We start from the raw sequence: 21,003 nt of genomic DNA on the forward strand, positions 1-21,003 counted from the left end.
TCCGTCCCCCCTCGCTCGCCTCAACCTCCTTTCTCCTCTTCTCTGCCTCGATCGCTCGATCGATCGGCGCGCTTTCTGTCCTCGCTCGATCTCGACAATCCGATCTGAGTCTATTTTGATTTCCTCTCCGGCTGATTCCCCCAGTACCGGGCTAGGTAGATCACTCGTCGCTGGTGGCGCCGCCGGCGGCATCGGGTATTCAGTCGGCGGCGGCGGAGGAGGCGATTTGGAGGCTTGCGAGGTGGATGTTCTTCTGGAGTAAGGAGATTGGAATCCCTTCTCTCTCTTCTCGTCGTTCCTCCTTGCGCCGTTTGGTTTTCTTATGGGGAACAAGAAGCGAAACCCTAGCCACCGCCACGGCCGCCATCCTCCAGACTCGTCGGCTTCGGTGGTGGATGATGTTTCGCTGGTTTTGTCCTCCCCTGTCTCTGATGACGGGCCACACCGCGTCGATGCGCCCGATGCGGTCGAGTCCGCTGTCGTTAAGGTGGAGTGCGAGCGGGCGCTTAATTCCCTGCGCCGTGGGAACCATACTAAAGCCCTACGACTGATGAAGGAGGCGGCGGGGCGACACGAGGGTTCCGCGCTGCTGCACCGAGTGCACGGTACTGTGGCGGCGAAGGTCGCGGCTCTTCTCGATGACCCCAGTGCGAAACTGCGACATCTCCGCGTCGCCATCGACTCTGCCCACCGCGCGGTCACGCTGTCTCCGAGCTCGATTGAGTTTGCGCACTTCTATGCTAGTCTTCTGTTTGATGCTGCTACGGATGGACGCGGGTACGAGGAGGTTGTCCAGGAGTGCGAACGCGCTCTTGGTATCGCTGACCCGGTCGATCCTGCTAAGGAGAGCCTCCAGGAGGAGAGCCAGCAGAAGCTGTCTACGCCTGAGGCTCGGATCGCTCATGTCCAACAGGAGCTGCGGGCTCTGATCCAGAAGTCCAACATCGCCTCTATCTCGTCCTGGATGAAGAATCTTGGCAACGGGGCTGCTGGGGAGGAGAGGTTCCGGTTGATTCCTATGCGCCGTATCTCTGAGGACCCGATGGAAGTCCGGTTGGTGCAGGCAGCCCGCCGCCCCAACGAGATCAAGAAGGCCACCAAGACCCCAGAAGAGCGGCGCAAGGAGATTGAGGTCCGTGTGGCTGCTGCTCGCATTCTCCAACAGAAATCCAGCAACACTCCAGGATCCCCCCAGGAGGAGGATGGCCGCCCTGGTTCAGATTCCTCCACCACCTCCTCCAGTGCTCACCGGCTAGCAGAGCGCCGGAAGTTAATCTCGAAGAAGGTCATTTCCTCTACTGATCGTATGGATCTTGCCCGTTCATATTGGAACTCGATGGGTCTTGAGAAGCAGTTGGATTTTCTAGTTGTGAATATCCCAGAGCTCAAGCTGCATTTCACCTCGTCGACCAAGGACAACCTTGCAGTTGACATTCTGACTGAGGCCCTGACATTTGTGGAGGCCAGAGGGACGTGGACAGTTTGGGCTTGTTGCCGCTGCAATGAGAAGTTCACTGACTGCAACGACCACATCCAACACACTGCTCAGGAGCATATAAGTAGCCTCTCAACCAAGCTGCAGTCTGTAATGCCTCATGAAGTTGATGGAGAATGGATCGAGATGCTTCTTAATGGGAGTTGGAAGCCCATTGATGCTGCTTTGGCTGTGAAGATGCTCAAGGAAGAACAGCTGAAGCACCCTTCGTTGGTGAAGGATGCTGACTTTGACACTAGCCGCCAGGACAAAGAGTCTTCGCCAGAGTACTGGACTGCTAAAGAAAACTTGGATTCTTCCTCTTCACCCCAGCATGGGGAGATTGCAGACCAAGACTTTCCTGATGAATGTTCTTTGAAAGGGACCTACAATGAGATGAATGATCTTATTGATGTCTCTCGTAAATGGCCTTTGTCAGATGATGCTGAAAGGATCAAACTTCTTGAAAGAATTCAAGCCATGTTTCAGACACTTGTGAAACACAAGAGCCTGTCACTAAGTCATCTAAATAAGGTGATACAATATGCCATTGAAGAGATCCAGGCATTTCCATCTGGATCATTGTTGCTTAACCATGCACTGGATCAGTCACCTGTTTGTATCTTCTTCTTGGATGCTTCGCACCTTAAGAAAATACTCAAGTTTTTGCACGAGCTTTCACAGTCCTGTGGGTTAGGGAGATATTCTGACAAGGACACTACTGCTGGTGATGCTGATAGCAATGGACAGGGTACTGAAGTCACAGATGAAATTAGTCTGAGCTTTAACTTCTGTACTCTTTCTTTAGACGGTCGTTCTTTCAGACAAAAGCCTGATATTCATCTAGAGAATTCTTGTGTTGATGATGCCATCGACAAGAAACCTGATACAGATGTTTTTTTGTCATGGCTATTTGCTGGTCCTAACATTGCTGAGCAACTTTTATCATGGACTCGCATGCGTGAAGAGAAAGCTCATCAAGGCATGGAAATCCTTCAGATGCTTGAGAAGGAATTCTATCTTTTGCAAAGTTTGTGCGAAAGGAAATGCGAACATTTGAGTTATGAGGAGGCTTTGCAAGCCGTTGAAAACCTTTGCTTTGAAGAACTTAAGAGAAGGGAACAAGTAGGGAAGTTGGCATCTCAAAGCTATGAGGCTACTTTGAGGAAGCGGCAAGAGGAGTTGGCGGAGCGGGAGAATGATGAAATGTTTGATTCATGCAGATTTGAGTTGGAAGTTATTTCTAATGTTTTGAAGGAGGCACAAGTCTTGAATGTGTCACAATTTGGGTATGATGAGGCTTTATCTAGTGCAGGTTCTCGCTTGTGTGACTTGGATTGTGATGAAGGTGATGATTGGAGGATGCATGATTACTTGCAGCAAACAGATACTTGTATAGGAATAGCAATCCAGAGGCAGAAGGAACAACTTTCTGTGGAGGTTTGCTGGTCATTTAGTGTGTAAGTACCATTTTCCAATTCTTTGAACTTCATCCGTGTCTTGTTGCATGTAGCTTAACAAGATTGATGCAAGGATCATGCGCAATGTGACTGGTATGCAACAGTTAGAGGCGAAGCTTGGGCCTGCTTCAGCATTGGATTATCGCAGTGTTGTTTTGCCACTTGTGAAATCTTTCCTTCGGGTTTGTTCACTTATTTTCTTCATCTATTGTGAAAATGTCTCAATGTATTTGGTTCTGTAATATGGTTGATTAGTTGGAACTTTTTATTGCTTGTCTTTGACAGTTTCATTTGGAGGATTTAGTAGACAAAGATGCTAGAGAGAAGTCTGACGCTGCAAGAGATGCCTTCCTAGCAGAGCTTGCACAGGATGCCAAGAAGAATGTAAACAAAGGAAATGACACCAAGCATGCACATGAAAAACCAAAGGAGAAGAAGAAGAGCAAAGATAATAGGAAAAGTAAAGATCAGAAGGTCTTTATAACTCGTCTCCTTCATTTTCTGTATTTCTTGTGTGTATATTTGATGTGTCTAACTTTTTCTTGCTGATTTTTTGCTTTACGTTAGAGTGTGGGCTATATTGATCAGTACCCGGATCACCAGGATACTTCTGAACAATCGTAAGCGCATCCCTTGTCCACTCATAACTTGATAATCATCATTTACCTGTGATTTTTTTCCCTCAAAGTTTTTTTTTTCCTGTGCCCTAACACCTCACACTTTCTATTGTTTTATGGCGTTGCACTAGTGGCTAAATTATTATTACAAAATTATGATAAAATAAAGTTTATAGTGAGATTTTTAATGTTACAGTTTGGGGAAATCGTTTTTGGTGAGATCATCTTAACCAGGTTTCTTAATAATCTGATCCTTCATTTTGATAAGTTCTATCAGATGTCTGGTTATCAAATAGTTAGCTGTCCTTATTTTTTCCTTTTTTACTTTGTTTTAATATTCTGTCTGCTACGCTGTGAAGTATGTTCCATTCTCTTGCAGTGAGTCTGTTGTAGATGCTGATTCCTTGGAGCATGATTTTGTTGTATCAACTGGTGATTACCTGAAACAGCAAGAAGAGGAGTTTAAACTTAGAGTGGAACTCGAGGCTGAAGAAAGGAAACTTGAGGAGACCTTGGAGTACCAAAGGAGGATTGAAGATGAGGCAAAGCAGAAGCACCTTGCAGAACAATCAAAAAATGCTGTGACTTACCCAAACAATCACACTGATGCTGTCTTTGTCGTGAATTCATCTGTGAATTTGAACTATGATTCTAGATCGCAAGATAAAACCACACCAACTTATGTAGAAGGCATAGAATTTGGTGATACCCACGTTTCTGAAGACAACATGCACTATGACCACCATAACATTAGATTTAAACAAAGAAACAAGAATGACAAAGCAAACCACATTAATGTTGGACAGCAGCAGACTTTTGGTGACAACAGTGAGAAGAATAAAGAGAGTTGCATTGATGGAATGCAAGCTTTTGATGTCTATAATGGTTTTCCAGTAAAAGTGGGTTTGCAAGTTAATGGAATAGAGAAATCTGTAACCAATACGACATCTTCCGATAGCAACAGCTTCCAAAAGGTTAAAAGGACAAATAGCCAATCTCATTCAAAACACAAGCAAGGTAATTCCTTATTTTCATTTGAGCAATAGGAAATTTTAGCACGATCAAATATATTTTTAATATCTTGATGACCAGTTGTTTTTGCTGTATGTCAACTTATACTGTTTTTACTTGCAGGTTCTGCAGGAACTGTGTATGATGGATTTCTGCCTTTGGAACAATTGAAAGCTAAGCAGGTTGCCAAACATAATATTTCAAAAGAGTTGCCTGAAGGGAATGGAAGAGCGTTTCCGTTTTCTAAAGAAAATCATTTGCTGTACAAGGATCAAGATAATGGTCGGTCTTTTATTTAAAATTGAAAATTTTGCTTTTTGGATTCTAAGAGAAATCAACTGCATGGTTGTATGATTTCCTTTGCTTTTGAACGTATTATGCGTACCAAATTTCTTGCTCTTTTTGCATGATAATTTGTTGATTCTTTTAAGGTGGAATTATTGCAAGCTAGCCCTAGTATTGGCTTGACCTTGATGAAATTTGATATGCAAGTTTTGTTCCCAAGCAGTGCTTTAATTGGTGGTTGATAATACTTCACTTGCATAGTGACTCCATTGCTTTATGAGCTACTTGGGATATGTCTGCCTGACAAGTGTACTTGCCATGTCAGATATTGATTCCCAACAGTAGTTTACTTCTATATATGTTAACATGTTACAAATATGCCAAATATGAAAAATCAGTAGGAGAATTAAACATAGAGCCACTTATTTGGTAATCCTGTATAGCAGCAACTTTGGATGTTTGATAGGATGTTCGGTATCTTTCTCAACTATAATATGGAGGTCAATGTTATAGTATTCTCTGTTTTTTTAATTAACAGTAACTTGAAGGGAATAGTGACAAGGGAGACAGTTCAGGTGCTTGGGCACCCCATTCTAATCTAAATCAATTTCGTGCTAATATATAACTTCTTACTTGTGGCCAGGACAAAATGAAGTTAGGACAGCAGGACAATTTCAGGATGAGGATGAAAAAAGGTTCCAAGAAGATCTTAAACAAGCTGTGCGTGAAAGCTTAGGTATGTTTACTTCATTTTTTTGTTTTTCATCTTGATATTACAAAATATGGAATGTCTATGGGGATGTCTTGCTTCATCCTCTCTTATCTTCAGAAATAACAGTTAGGTTGTTTTGCTAGTTCCACATTGATATGGAGGTTGAATAGATGCATCGTGGATTATATTGTATGATTGATGCAAGTAATTTTTAATATATAACTAATTTACAAAACATAAAAGAAGATAAATAACGATAATTCTCTAATTTTAACATTTTTGTATTTATATTTTCTAAGACATTTTCTGAGTGTAATTTGTTTTGACATTCATTGTCAAATACTGAGAATATGGAAACACTAATATATTCCTATATCATTATGGAACTAAGCAATAAGGTTAATTTTGTACCTATTCTGGAAACTGTTCCTCTATAACCCTAATGAATTCTATTGCTTTTATCTTCTTGTAGTGTGTTTAAAACAAGTATCTAAAGCTTGTTACTCAAAAATTGACTGAAAAGTTAACATACAGAAATAGGAGCAACGAACTTCCATAAGAAGGATCTAAATCTGTATCAATTTTAAATTGTAATAGCAACAGTGTGCGGAACTTTCTACTGATTAGAATATATGTAGAAATTTGATTAGACCTCAAAGGTCATAAGGGGTGCATACTATGCCAACTCAGTTAGATAAGGATAGCTTGTTGCATGTGTGGCTACCAAATTATTAAATTTTAACATTCAGATCAAATACTCTGACACTTTGAGTCAGAAATCAACATCTTAATTGATCTTTTTTGAAATTTTTTAGGAACAACCTTGTCTGACACACATTCATATCTATTTTGAATACTTGTACACATTTCTGAGTAACAGATGATTGCTACTATAAAAAATAATGAAATTCTCATATGTCATGAAATATTAACATTTGTAGGATCATAAGATAGAGCAAGATTCAAAATACCCCTTTCACTATAATTTAGTACTTTTCTAAACAACCATTGCTGTGCTAATTTTCAGATTGATTTTGTAGCCATGCAACTTGTGCTCTATTTAATGCTTCCTTCCCTTCTTTTTGATTTTGTAAATTTATAGAGGGCCCTTATTCTTTTTTATTTTGTAACCTTTATTCTTTTTGAGTGATAATGAAAGTCATCTATATAGAACATCTAATGGAGATAATAACATGGAATATCTCATTTCTACTTTGTGAATTTTGGTTTGTAATTCATTTTAGCTTTTAAAAATTGCAGAAGGCAATGACTGTGTTGTATCAGCTACTGACATGGGGAGCATTTCAAGCAGAAAAGAAGTTCTTGGCACTGGTCTCAGGAATGCAGTTGGCGAATACAATTGTTTCTTGAATGTGATTATCCAGGTACTCAAAGAATTGGGCATCGTTGTTGCTAATTGTAGCTTTCTTAAAATATGCTTCATGACAATGATTTTTTGTGTTTTTTTTATTGGCTTAGTCATTATGGCATTTAAGGCGTTTCAGAGATGAGTTCCTCAAAACGTCATCAGTGCATGAGCATGTTGGAAATCCATGTGTTGTCTGTGCCCTTTATGATATATTTACAGACTTGAGAAAAGCTTCTGAAGGTGGACTAAGTGATGCTGTTGCACCTACTTGTTTGAGAATTGCTTTGAGCAATTTATATCCTGATAGTAAATTCTTTCAAGAGGTGATTACAGCATGAGTGAGCTGTTCTATGCACAATGCACATTACTTTGATCTTGATGAGATCTTAGATCATGTAAATTTTGGTATCCACTTAACCTGAAAGATTTTTTATCCATTAACAGGGACAGATGAATGATGCGTCTGAGGTTCTCTCAGTAATTTTTGACTGTTTGCATAAGTCATTCAAAGTTCATTCTGGGGATAGTGATGGTGGTTTGCAAAAGATGAATTCAGAAGGATTGTGGGATTGCACAAACAGTTCGTGTATTGCGCACACACTCTTTGGAATGAATATAGATGAACAAATGAACTGTTATAACTGTCATTCCCAGACCAGACACCTAAAGTATACTTCATTTTTTCACAATATCAATGCGAATTCATTAAGAACAGCAAAGGCAAGTCTTACAATTTGTTATTTATTCGCTTAGGTTGCCTTCCATGATTATGCAATAGACCAATTGTGACATTAGCAAATTTGTTGGAAGTCATAATTCAAATTCATTGAAATCATGATTCTTTTGTCACAGGTTATGTGTCCTGAAAGTTCTTTTGATGACCTTTTGAAGACTGTGGAGATGAATCATCGTTTATCTTGTGATGTTGAAGCTGGCGGTTGTGGAAAACCAAATTACATGAATCACATATTGTCTCATCCACCACATGTTTTTACAGCTGGTAACCATTGTTTCCTTTTTTTTTAATTAGTAATTCACCTCTGCTTATCTTGTAAAGGGTGTTTGTATTAAATGTCATACCCAGGAGATTAAACATAGTTTATTTTATTGTTTGCACAGGAACAAACATATTTTTTTTTTGAGCTGGAATTGTGCAAAATTTAAGCTTTATCTAGAATGAATATTAATCATAAATGGGTATTTTCATGTTTAAAATCCTGTATCTTGCTGGAAAAACAACTAAAATGTATTGTTCTAATAAATTATCATAACTCGATATTACTTAGCACAGGTAATGTCTCATATGTCGTTGTATCAATCATATCGATGAGTATTGTCTTATACCAACACTCGACACCTCTTGTATCTACAATAAATGTGAAGTAAATTGAGATAATATTTTTAATGTCAAAATCCATTTCATGTGAAAGAGAAAATTTGAATTTAAGTATATAATTATATATGTTTTCCTTTTTCAGCTCTTTCCTCCTTTTACTTTCAATTCACCATTGGTATAATATCTCAGAATAGTACCCTTTCAGTCAAAAATTGAAACACCAGCATAGGTTGATGGTTCTAGACTTTGAACCTCGGGTATTTCTAGCTTTGATGTTAACAAAAAGAGACTATTCTGGGTGGCACTTGTTCCTCTTTTATAAGCTATTCTTTGCCATTGGCAAAACTGCTCCTTTCTATGTTAATCAATTTTGAAGGACACTAGAGGCTGGCAAACTCTCTGATGTAACATTGTATAGACCTTTTATTTCTTCTGATCCATATACATTTTCATTAAGTAGCATTCTATATTTTCTTCTGATTTTATATGCTTCAATGGCTAGCCTCTAATTACTTATATATTTTATTGGTTTTTCCCATTCATTCATATCCTCGATTTGCTTTTGTTTATTTATTTATTTTTTTGAACTGCAAATCTCTTCTTTTTTTATTTTATTTTCACCACTGTACTGCCTCCATTTTTTTTCCTCAAAGGCTACCTTTATTTCCTTTTATTCACATTTGGCAGGGGTGTAGGTTGCTGATCTGTTCAATCTTACCTGACATCTTTCTTAATACCTTAACTGATAAATATCTTTTTCAGTTTTAGGATGGCAAAGTACAACTGAAAGTGCAGATGACATATCTGCAACTTTGGCAGCAATTACAACTGATGTTGATATTGGGGTTCTCTACTGTGGTATAGATAAAGGAAGCAAACATTCTCTGATTTCAATGGTATGTTAGCCAACGCCTTGAATTTTCATTTGTCATGGTCTTTTGGAGAGCCAATATCTGACCAACTTTTTGTTTTATGATCTTGTGAATTGTTATTTGTCAAACTTATGCATGCTAATGTGATCATGGACTGTTATTTATCAAACATCAATTTTTAATATTAATTTCCCAGTTGTATTCTGATAATCTTTTTTCCTTGAAATACTCTGTAACAAGTAGGTAATTCACTTTAGCTTCTTTTTTCCTTCATCCACTAGTTTCATAAGTTTTCCACATTCATGCTAAATTTGCTTAGATGCATATTTAGTTCTGTGACAATGTGATCATGGATTGTTGTTCAGAGACATGAAACTATTAATCTCTTGTTTATAAGTCTCAAAATGAGTTAGGCTCCAATTTTTTTTAATTATTATTTTGACTTTGACATAATTGAGAAATTTTAATCGGCTTAATTCACGGCTCATCCATACCTTTATGCTATATTCAGTCTTGAAATATTTTGTTTACCGCTAGTCATTTTGTGTGTGGGGTCCATCTCCTAGGGCCAATTTTCAATCCTAAAATGCTCAAGATGTTACTGATATCTGAAAGTGTCAGAGAGGTATAATTAGATTCCCTGTGCAGTAGTTAATTCTCCATTATTTCAGTGGTAGAAAGAGATGTCTATTCAGAGAAAACCTTGAGCCAAAACTTGAATGTCTGATCTCTGTGCTGAGTTTTGCATCCAACGCCATGGCATTGGCATTCGAAATCTTAAGTAATAAATGTAGATCCAGCCAAGTAAGAGCTGCAACTGTTTCTTTTCACCTACCCAACATCAGGCCTTGTCCTATGTGTGTAAAATTGGAGTTAAATCTGTTACATATCTTGACATGTAGTCTATTTCGGTTCACAATGTCTGATGGTGACATCTAGATGCCAATGTGAACTTGAATTTCAAGAATTACCAGCGTTAGCATGTATTCTTTGTTACAATGGACAAGTTGATAAATTAAGAACGCTCTTATGAGTTAGCAAACAAGGACACAAAATTGGTGCTTCACTGTTGATACCAATAGGTTTTCTTCTTGTGGAAGATGAATTTGCCTACTCTGTATTAGATGTGCATAGCTGTTCAGCACTCGTATACTTGGACATCCTTAAGCAGTTGGTAAAATTTTGTCTTGCACTTTTCTCAGCTTCACAACTAAAGTTACTTGAATCCTTGTTGAAGGGCTGGATGATTTGTCAGATGCTGAAGCATCTGATACTTATGCCAGGAATCAAAGTTCATTACATCTTTCCCACCTTTTTATAATAGTAATACATCATGAGCTGAACTGTTTTATAGCTTGCTACTTGTCGCTAGACTGTTGCTGGTCATCTGAATTCTGAAATTTGTTCTATCTTCAGGTTTGTTACTATGGGCAACACTATCACTGCTTTGCGTACGAACATGATCAATGGGTCATGTATGATGACCAAACTGTAAAGGTAACTTGAATGTTCATACTTGTTGTCTCAGCATGCTGTGAGTCGTTTAGTGGTTCAAGTTAATTTGTGCAGGTGGTTGGCGGTTGGTTAGATGTTATTACCATGTGTAAACGGGGGCATTTGCAGCCACAAGTTCTGTTCTTTGAGACTGTGAATTAGTAATTCTTCAATGGTAAGCAATTGAGATGATTCTAGACGTGGAAGTGTGGAATTCTCAGGGCCATTTACAAGAGATCATATGTTAAAAGGATAAAGGATAAATCAGTATATCAGAATATCTGGACGCCTACTGTTTTATAAAGGTCAATTCTTGGTGACTATGCTTTGGCAATGACTTCGAAATGCTGATGCATTTCCGTTCATCTTCTCATAATCCCCATCTTCGGTGCCATGATGTTAAGAAAACTTAAAAAAAAAAATCAGGGGTCCAGGCTAAAAAAAGTGATCCTTGTATCTATTCTTTATAGATTAGTTCCTTTTCTGCAGAAACAGTTGCATTTTCCTTGCTTCAATAAGATGGTACTGCTCATGGGGATGTCTCTCACCATTTTGGAGTCAACAATTGTCCACGCAGCTTGCAGTCATTTTTGCAAATTTTTGATACAACTTCTATAGTCGGAAGATAACGAACCTCGACCTGAGTTGAAGCAATCACTGTTCATAATTTTTTTGCTCAACAGATATGAAGTCGTCAGTTTGACTCAGATAATTATAAGGAAAGTAGAATGGGAAAAGAGTGTAATCAAGAATTGTGACGATCCAGCTTTTTTCTTTCACTGAAGTGTTTTTGTGGAATCAAACATATTTTGTCACCCTGATTATGAGTTATAATCGTTGAGGATCACTTACTTTGTGGATGGACTTTGTAATTAATGTGGCGGGAGGTCTAGCTCGATTTTGACTTTGATCTAAATGTACTTCATTTGTTATGTTGATGGTGCACTCTTTCAGGGTTCATGGACGCTTGGTGATCTGCGAGAGAATCAGGTTTATGATTAAGATCACAAGTAGGTTTTAAAACCATTGGTTGTTAGTTTGATTTGTTTGGTTGAATGATTCTTGGACATCTAAATGTAATTTTCTGCTAGATAGTTACCCCCTTTTGGATGCTGCAGGGATGTTAATGAAAAAAAAAAATTCAAGTCAAGCCTGGCCTAATCCCGTGCCACCACTCGGGCACAGGTCGAGTTTGGCCTAGCGCGGACCAGAACCAGCAGTACTATCCTTTTGACAACCTACAAAGCCAACTTTTATTCTGCAGTTTCTTGAATTGATCAGAATTAGATTGGAAAGCATGTACCAGTTGGAGAGGAAAGCCATGGCCTCTCTTTCTTGGATTGCCCTAGCAGACTCCTTCAGTCCAGACATAAATGGACTATCTGTTCATTCTATAGAAGTTTCTTCAACTTCTTCATCTCTGTCCTCTCTCAATTGGGGTCTGCAAACAAACTTGTGCATCTCAATTGCCAGTGTACTGCAAAGGTAAAATTTCAATTGATAAAATAAAAAAGAGGCATTCATTTTAATTTGGTTGCCTCGATATCTGGTGTTCGTTTGTTCTTCGCTTGATGAAATCATAAACATCACTCGCTATCTGTTTGCGAGAGTGTTAGAGCCTCAGCACAATTTTTCCCAGATTGTTCGCTCACCGAAAAAGAAAGAAACACATCTGTCAGGTATCACCTTCACTAGTACCTTCAACGAGCATTCACCAATAGCATGCATGCTTGCACTTGAGCTATTTAATAATGGATAAAGATGGATGCCCATCGTACAAAATCATCGACGTTTCATTTTCAATTAAAATCGGATGTCTCATTTAACATGAATTATTTAAAATATTATTATATTATATGATCATTTGATCGTGTAGAAATTAAATTCTAATTTCTATATTTTTATCTTATCTAATCATTCAACCATATAGAAGATAATAATTAATTTTTCTATGGTGTAGAAGTTGACAATTAACTTCTATAATAGTGATTTTAAATCATTTTAATTTTTTTAAATGATAATTTAATTAAAATAATATTTTAATATATAAAATAAATAATAAAGATTTCATAATATTTAGTACATTTTAAATGAATATTATTTGATCGTATTGATTATATAGAATTTTTACATGTAAAAATTAATTATTAATTATATTTATTATATTTCAAATAAATATAATTTTATGATGGAATATATAAAAATAGCATGTAACTAATAGTTCTTTACTAATTTTTAAATATATTATTGAAAATGAAATATTCATCCGATTTTAGTTGAGAAATAAGGAGTCGTCCTGATTTTTGCCTTTTAATAATGGTTGGTGGTCCGCTTGCTGTGATTCCGATGTGTTATTTGATTATTAATATATGAATCTAAAATGGATTCTAAATTTACACGTGGTGACATGTCGTTTTCTTTCAACTATTCTTTTAGCACAATTAAACAAAATTAAAAACAAAAAAAATTGATTTTACTAGGATGTTTCTCAAACAATAACATCTCACATAACATTTTTTTAAAAAAATAAATTTAAAATGGAGAAATATTTTTTTAAAATAAATATATTTTTTTCAATTATTTTATTTTCTTCGTAATTTTCTTTCTTCTGAAAAAATAATTAGATGCACGCTAGTTAATGGCCTTGTCTAGTTGTCTTGGAAATATTTAAGATCTACATAAATGCATTTTAGGATTAATTATTATTATTATTATTATTGCATAAAGAATGCCTGGTAACATCAATTTTTTAGAAATCTTTTCCTTCAAATCTAAAATTAAAATAGAGAATTGGATGATTTAGAATTCACATATTATTTATTTTTAATTTTGAAATCTGAAACTATAATTATAAAATTAGAAGCTTTAACCCTTCTACAAAAGGTAGAATCCGTCATTTTAATAACCCCATATGATCGACCCTAATGATAAATCTAAGTTAACCTTATTAACTATCTCTGAGAGTAACTGGCTCGACTTCACAGAAGTTTCTTATCAAAATAAATCAGAAAGTGTACGCAATAGTAAACTCAGATGCCCAATATCTTTTTATTGTGCTCCCATGAGCTTTAAGAGCATCCGCAACGCGCTGTTAATCGGGCGTTAATAGCAGACGTGGAGGAGCGAAGGAAAGACGTGGAAGAGTGAGGGAGGAGTGAGAGAGGAGTGAGGTATTGAACGCGTTCAGAGTTCTGAACGCGTTAATAGGTGGGCCCGTATTTTTTATTTTTATTTTTAATGTTAACGCGTTCGTAGAAACTGCATAGTGTGAGTGGTGATCGACCAGTGGTCGACCACCAAGGGTGCAGATTGTGAGTGGTGGTTGACCACTGGTCGACCACCATATGGTGATCAACCACTAGTCGACCACCACTCAACCACGTGTTAAGTGGACCCAATCGACTACTGATTAAAGGCGTTATAACGCCACGAGCGTTGCGGATGCTCTAACGCAATCTAAATAAATTGAACAATTCAATATGTTTTTTTATTGTTAATTAATTTGATTGGATTCAGTAAATGAATGGATAGATACTCCTAAATCCGATTTACCTCATTTATATCACTCTCTGGCTCTGAACTGCCTCCGCTTAATTAATGGCGTTAGTCACCGCTTCACCGCCACCTGCTCTCTTCTCTCTCTCTTCTTCTTCTTCTTCTTCTTCCTCCATTTCCAGTTTCCGGATTCGAGTTTCGTCCTCCTTCCATCTCCCTCCATCTCTGACTTCAAGGTTCAAGCCAAGGCAGGTACCTCTGCTGGCACCACCTTCACACCTTCACCGCATAAAAATGGCATTTTTTTTTCCAGTTCCGATCAAAGATCGTTCATTGGTGTTCTTCTGGTCCAGGTCTCCGCGCCGCCGCCGCCGGCCGCTGCGCTTCGCGTGTTGTTCGCTGCTGGAGGAACCGGCGGCCACGTCTACCCCGCGATCGCCATCGCCGAGGCGCTCAAGGAGGCCTCCCCCGACGCCGAGATCCTTTTCGTCGGATCGGACGCTGGCCTCGAGAGCTCCGCCGTTCCGTCCGCCGGCTTCGCCCTCTCCGCCATCCCCCGGGCCCGCCCTTCCCTGCCCCCCTTCTCCTCCGCCAACCTCCTTCTCCCCTTCCACTTCTTCCGCGCTGTCGCCTCGAGCGTGGGGATCGTTCTCCGCTTCCGGCCCTCCATCGTCGTCGGCACCGGCGGCTACATCGCCGCGCCTGTGTGCCTCGCCGCCGCCTTGTGCGGCGTCAAGATCGTTATTCAGGAGCAGAACAGCTACCCGGGACTCGTGAACCGGCTCACCGCGCCCTTCGCCGAGAAGATCTTCGTTGCTTTCAATGGATGCGTGAAGCACTTGGAGAGGAGAAAGTGCTTGGTGTACGGGAATCCGGTGAGGCTCGCGCTGCGCCGCTTTGTGTCGAAGGCCGTGGCGCGGTCGCATTTCTTCCCCAAGGCGGGGTCCAAGAGCGGGGAGGAGAAGGCGCAGGTCGTCCTGGTGCTCGGAGGCTCCGGCGGCGCAGAAGCAATCAACATTGCTGCTCTGAACATGTACTCGGAAATGTTGTCACGGCATAAGAACAGGTTCATCATCTGGCAGACAGGAGCCGATGGATTCAACGAAATGGAGTGTCTTGTTAAGATCAACAGAAGATTGTTTCTTACCCCGTGAGTCCTCTCCACTTCCTTTCCCTCTACATGCCACATGTTCTTCAGTTCAGTGCCTTTATCAATCCAGTGCATCATTGAGATTTTAATATCTGTTAGCATAGAAGGCATGGTTCAATCAATCTAGTCTGATCATTTGCACTTACAAAAGGTTGGATTTGTTTTTATCTTAACAACTTGCTTGCCTTTTTAATCTTGTCATCCTCTCTTCTTTTCTTAATTTTTAGGATACTTTTCTTAACTTGCTAGTTAGCTAATTCGCTTGTCTTCTCGCATTTTCTGTTACCTCATTGTCTTTTAACCCAGCTTCTCTCCTTCATTGAGCAAAGTTTGCTTTGGTTAAAGACCTAAAAAATCAGATAGGGTTTGATGACTTGGTAGTCTGTCAATTAATTACAATGATTAATGCTGTTGATCAAAATGTTCAGTTCTTGCAAAAGAAATCATTCAGTGAAAAATTTAAACATTGCTAGAATTGATAGTTATGAACATTTCTGGCACTCTGGACAATTTAGTTTCCTTAATTTCATTTTAGCATACACAATTTGTAACATTAATTTTAGAAAGTTCAGATTGCATGGCTAATATTGTGGGAAATATTTTGTTTGACATGTTTTTATACTGAGTTTATAAGTCTTAATCAATGAAGGTTCTTGCATGAATTGGATTTGGCTTATGCTGCCGCTGATGTTGTTGTTTCTCGTTCTGGGGCAATGGCCTGCACAGAGATCTTGACCACTGGGAAGCCATCAATTCTGGTATTGAAGACACTCCTTAGAAGTCTATTGTTGTAACAAACACAACTTCACAATGAAAAGTAATAGTTCACCACTTTTTGTCATTATAAAGTGATATGAATATGTTGAATCTAAGAACTATGAAGCAGAAACTTCTCCAAACAATTAACTCTAATCCCTCCTGGTATTTTTTGACAGATCAATAACTATAATCTAATAATGATGTCAATTTACAATGGCTTTTAAGTTCTGGAATCAGAAAATTCTTAAGCATAGGAGATTATGATCAGTAAACCTGCTAATGATCATGAAATAAACTGACAAAGTATTGTGATGGCTGGAATTTGATCCTTCAATATGGTGATGAGCTAGTACACATTTTCATATGCTATTATATAGATCTTACTTCCACCCTCCCCCCCCCCCCCCCCCCCCCCCCCCCCCCTCCACATCTATTGCTTAATTACAAAGTAAATATTCAAGAGCAATTTATAGAGAGATTCGTCAATTATATACTATCTATACCGTATATGCCTGATCTACTTGAAATGGAAAGACTAGCTATTAAAGAATACACTACGATGCCACTCATGGAACATACCACAATCGGCTATGGTAGCTAATGAAACAAGTCCTGTATTAGCTTTGCAAGGCTCTTATTTGAGCATAGTGCAACTCCAAACTAAGTTTTTATACTCGTAAGAAAAAAAAAAACATCATTTATGTGCTTTCAAGTCTAATTTTTAACTCTATTAGCACTCTAACCTCCTGTTTTGAATTTATTTCCTTCACTCTTTTCATTTGTACTAGATACCGTCCCCTGATGCTCTAGATGGTCATCAAATAAAAAATGCATACATTATGGCAGATATAGCAGGATCAAAGGTCATCACAGAAGATGAGCTTGATTCTAGTAGTCTTGAAGATGCAATTGACAATATCCTAGGTATGCAGTGACATTTCTTAGCTTGGGTTTATGCATGCTAGTATGAATTCATCAACATTTGGCACACTTTGAAAGTGCCCAGTTTCAATACAACAAGCCATTGTAGCCGTGTTGTTTTGGTTTGAGAGTAAAACTTTCATTTTGTCTTATATAGGTCAATATGCTTTCTGACATGCTCTTGAAATCCAGAAACTTCTATAATTTGAGTTTAAATCGATAATCAAGAGCTATTTCTACTTATTTTCACTAATTGTGTCTGATTATATAAGGCCCATGTTGTAGGAAATTGTTAGAAAAACTAAGGTCCTGACTAGTCGATGTTGGCTATATGCTCACCTTTCCATCGTAGCACATTGTAGCGGTTCACAGCTTCAGACTGACTATGGCATTAATGACTATTAGCATTGGATGGACCATTTACATGAATAATCAAGGGACAAAGGGAGGAAGAGAACTGAAAAGGTAGGACATGTATGAAGGTTATTTCAGTTCTACGATCAAATCCTAGGTCGACTACATCTTGGTCTGATTTATTCTAGCAATGAGGATGCATTTAAGCATCACTACGACCACACCCATATTGAACAACTCATGCGATTTTTGACAGTTTTGAGACAAGCTTAATGGATCAAACTTGACTAATCGATATTTAACTTAGTGATGAATTTCAAGTACTATGTTGGTTAATTGGAGATTACATTGAAAATATACAGTTAGTTGGAAAATGATTGATGTATCTCATCTCCATAGTCTTGCACCTCCCGATTCTTGTTATCTTTTAGGCAGTTTATATGTGGAAGAAAGGAAGCCAAAATGGAGGGAAAGCGAGAGTAGAAGGGTAAGAGAAGTATCTATCTACTTGGATGGAGCTATGGAGAGAAAGGAACTAAAGATAGATTCCTTAGGCTCTCTTTCCCTTCAAAATTAAGTTCGCCAAATATGGGCAGATTAAAAGGAGAAGAAGAGGGTTGGTAAAAAATCAATATTCCCCTTTCTTCGTCACTAACCACCAATCACCATCGACCATTATTTAGACCACTGCCGAACTACCACTAGCTGCTGTTGAGCCATGGTTGATAATTGCTACTGGCCATACTGGCCGCCATCGATCGTCAAAAAATCATTGTTGCTAGCTGAACCATTGTTTGACCACTTCCAGACCATGGCTGTATCACTGCCAAGCCACCAACGGATCACGCCAAACCACTGGCTATTATTGAAAAAAAAGGTCAAAGATTATATTTCAAAGATCGATCATAACTTCTTACCCACTTCCATGATCAGCACCGGATCACACCTGATATGGTTTTGCTTGGCCTTCGGTTACAGCGAAGGTCCTCTGGAGCAACATTTTGTCATCTTTATGTATTCTTATCTAGTTATCCAACAGAATGCTGATCATTGAACTTAAATTGCTTATTTTGCAGCATATTTATGCATGATCTTTCATGTTTTACCTTTTTGATTTCTTTTTCTCCCCACTAGTTATTGTTCAATACAGTTAATGACGAGGTGCAGCTTTTGTTAGAATTCGATAAAAAAATTCCAAAAATTCTCCAACCCATCAATTCCATATTTCCTTGAACAACTTTGTGATTATGTCCATAATTTCTTTTAAACACATGAAAGGCTCATTGCTTTATAATTTCGATAGCATGTCATATTAAGTCTTTAGCACTAAGTTTAAGTAGATAGTATGTGCCTGCACACTCAGAATGGCACCAGAACAATACGGTTTTGGTCGGGGACTGATACTTCGGCTTGAAATGATATTTCAAACATTGGATTACTTATTCTTTGCACTAATTCAAACATCATGTTTCCACTTAACCTTAGCTATTCTACAGTCTAAGCTCATACGATACGTATACTTAATTTTGCAGGAAATGAAAGTCTCATGGCTGAAATGTCCGAGAGGGCACTAAGTGCTGCACGTCCTGAAGCTGCAGTTGATATCGCAAAATGCATTATTTCTCTCATCAACTCAACCTCTTCAAACTGAATTGGATATCACAGACAGTATCCATCCTTTCCCAGCAATTAGATATAGAGTTGTTTTCAATTCTTTTTGCCAAGTCGTATGCAACTTATTTACAGTTAGGTTGAGTTTTCGATGTTATGAGTTGCACTTATTTCAGTAAACTGCAACAGAATCACTTTCGATGAATCATTTAGCTGGCTGTCCATGCAAAATGGCACTATTGTGGATTCTTTCCATGAAGTCATTTGTTGTATCTTAAATTTCAGTAGATTACTCCACTCTCTGTCTGTTTCAGTAATCTAATCTTATTAATTTTTCTTTCTGTTTATAGATTTAAATTCCTCTATATTTTAGTTTAATTTTCATTATTTTTATATATTATATTTTATTACTGCCTTTTAATTGTATAGTTGTGATGTTTGCCTGTATTTTATTAAAAACTAAGCACATTTGAAACAATTTCATAATTTAAACTTATCTATAAAAAAAATCTTATTTTGCTTTATCATTGTTATTATTTTTTAAAATGGTCTTAGTATTTCAATATAATCAAATTTAGTAACTCTTATTAATTTTATTTCATTTAGACTCAAACCGGAAAATCGATTTCCATGGTTGCTAAATTATATAAAAACAATTATTTTTTAAAGATAAAAAATGGTTTATAAATTCAGTAACTTTTATGATGTTGAAATAAAATAAAAAAGAGTCTAATGATTAAAAAATTCTTATTGCTTATTACATAAATTGTTCAATGGGTAGATCATTTAGGATTGTTTTACTTTACAGTGAATACCAAATTATACAACAATGTATGTAATATTAATAAAAAAAATTTCTAGTAAAATTTTTTGAGTGATTTTAAAAATAAAAATTTCCGGCTCTTATTCAAAATATTATAAAAATTTTATTCTCTATATTTTACCTATTTTATGTTTTTTTATCTTTCAGCTCTCAAATATTAATAAAACAGATTTTATTTTAATGAATATGAAATTATTTTTTATGAAATTTTAATTTATGTTGTTCATTTTGTTCCAAAGGAGTTACTTCAATTGTAAAATTAAAAAAAAACAAAGATAATAGGTTAGTATAATTTAAATTATTTTTTTAACTATATTTCACACTTTATTATAATATTATTATAAATGGGTATAGAATAAGTTTTAAAATTTTGGCTTCCCTTTAAATAATTTTCTTTTGTTTACAAATGAATAATATTGGTCTAATATCATCTTGATTGAATAACTTACATAATTTAGATTTACATTACAAATTTTAATAATTAAATATATTTATTAAATTTAAGTTTTTTATATATTAATTGTCTTCAATTATTTATATATATATATATATGAATTTACTTATAAAAAATAATAATTATTTTTATCTATATTAAAATAAATTTAAAATTAAAAATGATAGCAAGATGATATGAAAGAGACTATAAAAATGAAGTTCAATGAAGCTACACCTCCAAAGACATTTGGTATCATGCCATGTAGTCCTTGGGACAAGCAGGACAAATATCAAGAATTGAATCTCTCGACGAAGTTAAAAAAAAAAATACTCAGTAGTTAATTACAACTTCTCAATTTATCATCTCACATATAATTATGGGATAACCCGTGTGAAATCGTTGGATGACAGATTCAAATGTTACAATTGGTATCATGCCATTAGCATTAATTACGCATGATATAGTACCATGTGTCATATAGCGTTAATTATGCATGATATCGGCATCATGCCAATGCCATATAGCATCAATCATGCATGATATTGACATCATACCATATAGCATTAATCATGCATGATAATGGGATCGTGTCCATGCCGTGGCATGATACTGATGTCGTGCCACATAATCATGCACGATACTGATATCAGGCCTATCGCATTGATCATGCATGATATTGGTATCTTGCCATATAGCATTAATTATGCATGATATGTATAATGGTTTCTTCATATCTTCTGCTAATTTAATTTAGAGGAACATGATTTGTTCAATGTCTAAGATCATAATTATAAATAAACACAAAAGTTTAGAGGAACATTAAG

General features: G+C 37.1%; 2 protein-coding genes across 2 annotated transcripts; both read left to right on the forward strand.

The window, feature by feature from the left end:
- On the forward strand, nt 1-11,477 carry LOC141813313 (uncharacterized). Its single transcript, XM_074701254.1, has 14 exons — nt 1-2,914; nt 2,988-3,116; nt 3,220-3,408; nt 3,502-3,554; nt 3,931-4,568; nt 4,686-4,844; nt 5,491-5,583; nt 6,820-6,944; nt 7,039-7,251; nt 7,373-7,648; nt 7,781-7,928; nt 9,027-9,160; nt 10,553-10,633; nt 10,706-11,477. The coding sequence occupies exons 1-14, from the start codon at nt 323-325 to the stop codon at nt 10,790-10,792; spliced, it is 4,917 nt and encodes a 1,638-aa protein (XP_074557355.1). The 5' UTR covers nt 1-322; the 3' UTR covers nt 10,793-11,477.
- Nucleotides 11,478-14,227: 2,750 nt separating this feature from the next.
- LOC141814049 (uncharacterized) lies at nt 14,228-19,180 on the forward strand. Its single transcript, XM_074702049.1, has 5 exons — nt 14,228-14,377; nt 14,479-15,275; nt 15,925-16,033; nt 16,823-16,958; nt 18,842-19,180. The coding sequence occupies exons 1-5, from the start codon at nt 14,228-14,230 to the stop codon at nt 18,958-18,960; spliced, it is 1,311 nt and encodes a 436-aa protein (XP_074558150.1). The 3' UTR covers nt 18,961-19,180.
- The last annotated feature ends 1,823 nt before the right edge of the window (nt 19,181-21,003 follow it).

The sequence above is a fragment of the Curcuma longa genome, chromosome 20, assembly GCF_044706935.1.
Source record: "Curcuma longa cultivar G26 ecotype Majalengka, Jawa Barat chromosome 20, ITB_CL_G26_1.1, whole genome shotgun sequence".
Lineage (NCBI taxonomy): Eukaryota > Viridiplantae > Streptophyta > Magnoliopsida > Zingiberales > Zingiberaceae > Curcuma > Curcuma longa.

What these genes read in the sequence shown, in the direction of transcription:
- LOC141813313 (XM_074701254.1), top strand. Translation starts at nt 323, where the DNA reads ATGGGGAACAAGAAGCGAAACCCTAGCCACCGCCACGGCCGCCATCCT. An exon ending in AACATTCTCTGATTTCAATG is followed by an intron (nt 9,161 to 10,552) that starts GTATGTTAGCCA and finishes TTCTATCTTCAG; the next exon opens with GTTTGTTACTATGGGCAACA. An exon ending in ATGATGACCAAACTGTAAAG is followed by an intron (nt 10,634 to 10,705) that starts GTAACTTGAATG and finishes TAATTTGTGCAG; the next exon opens with GTGGTTGGCGGTTGGTTAGA.
- LOC141814049 (XM_074702049.1), top strand. Translation starts at nt 14,228, where the DNA reads ATGGCGTTAGTCACCGCTTCACCGCCACCTGCTCTCTTCTCTCTCTCT. An exon ending in CAAGGTTCAAGCCAAGGCAG is followed by an intron (nt 14,378 to 14,478) that starts GTACCTCTGCTG and finishes CTTCTGGTCCAG; the next exon opens with GTCTCCGCGCCGCCGCCGCC. An exon ending in CTGGGAAGCCATCAATTCTG is followed by an intron (nt 16,034 to 16,822) that starts GTATTGAAGACA and finishes CATTTGTACTAG; the next exon opens with ATACCGTCCCCTGATGCTCT.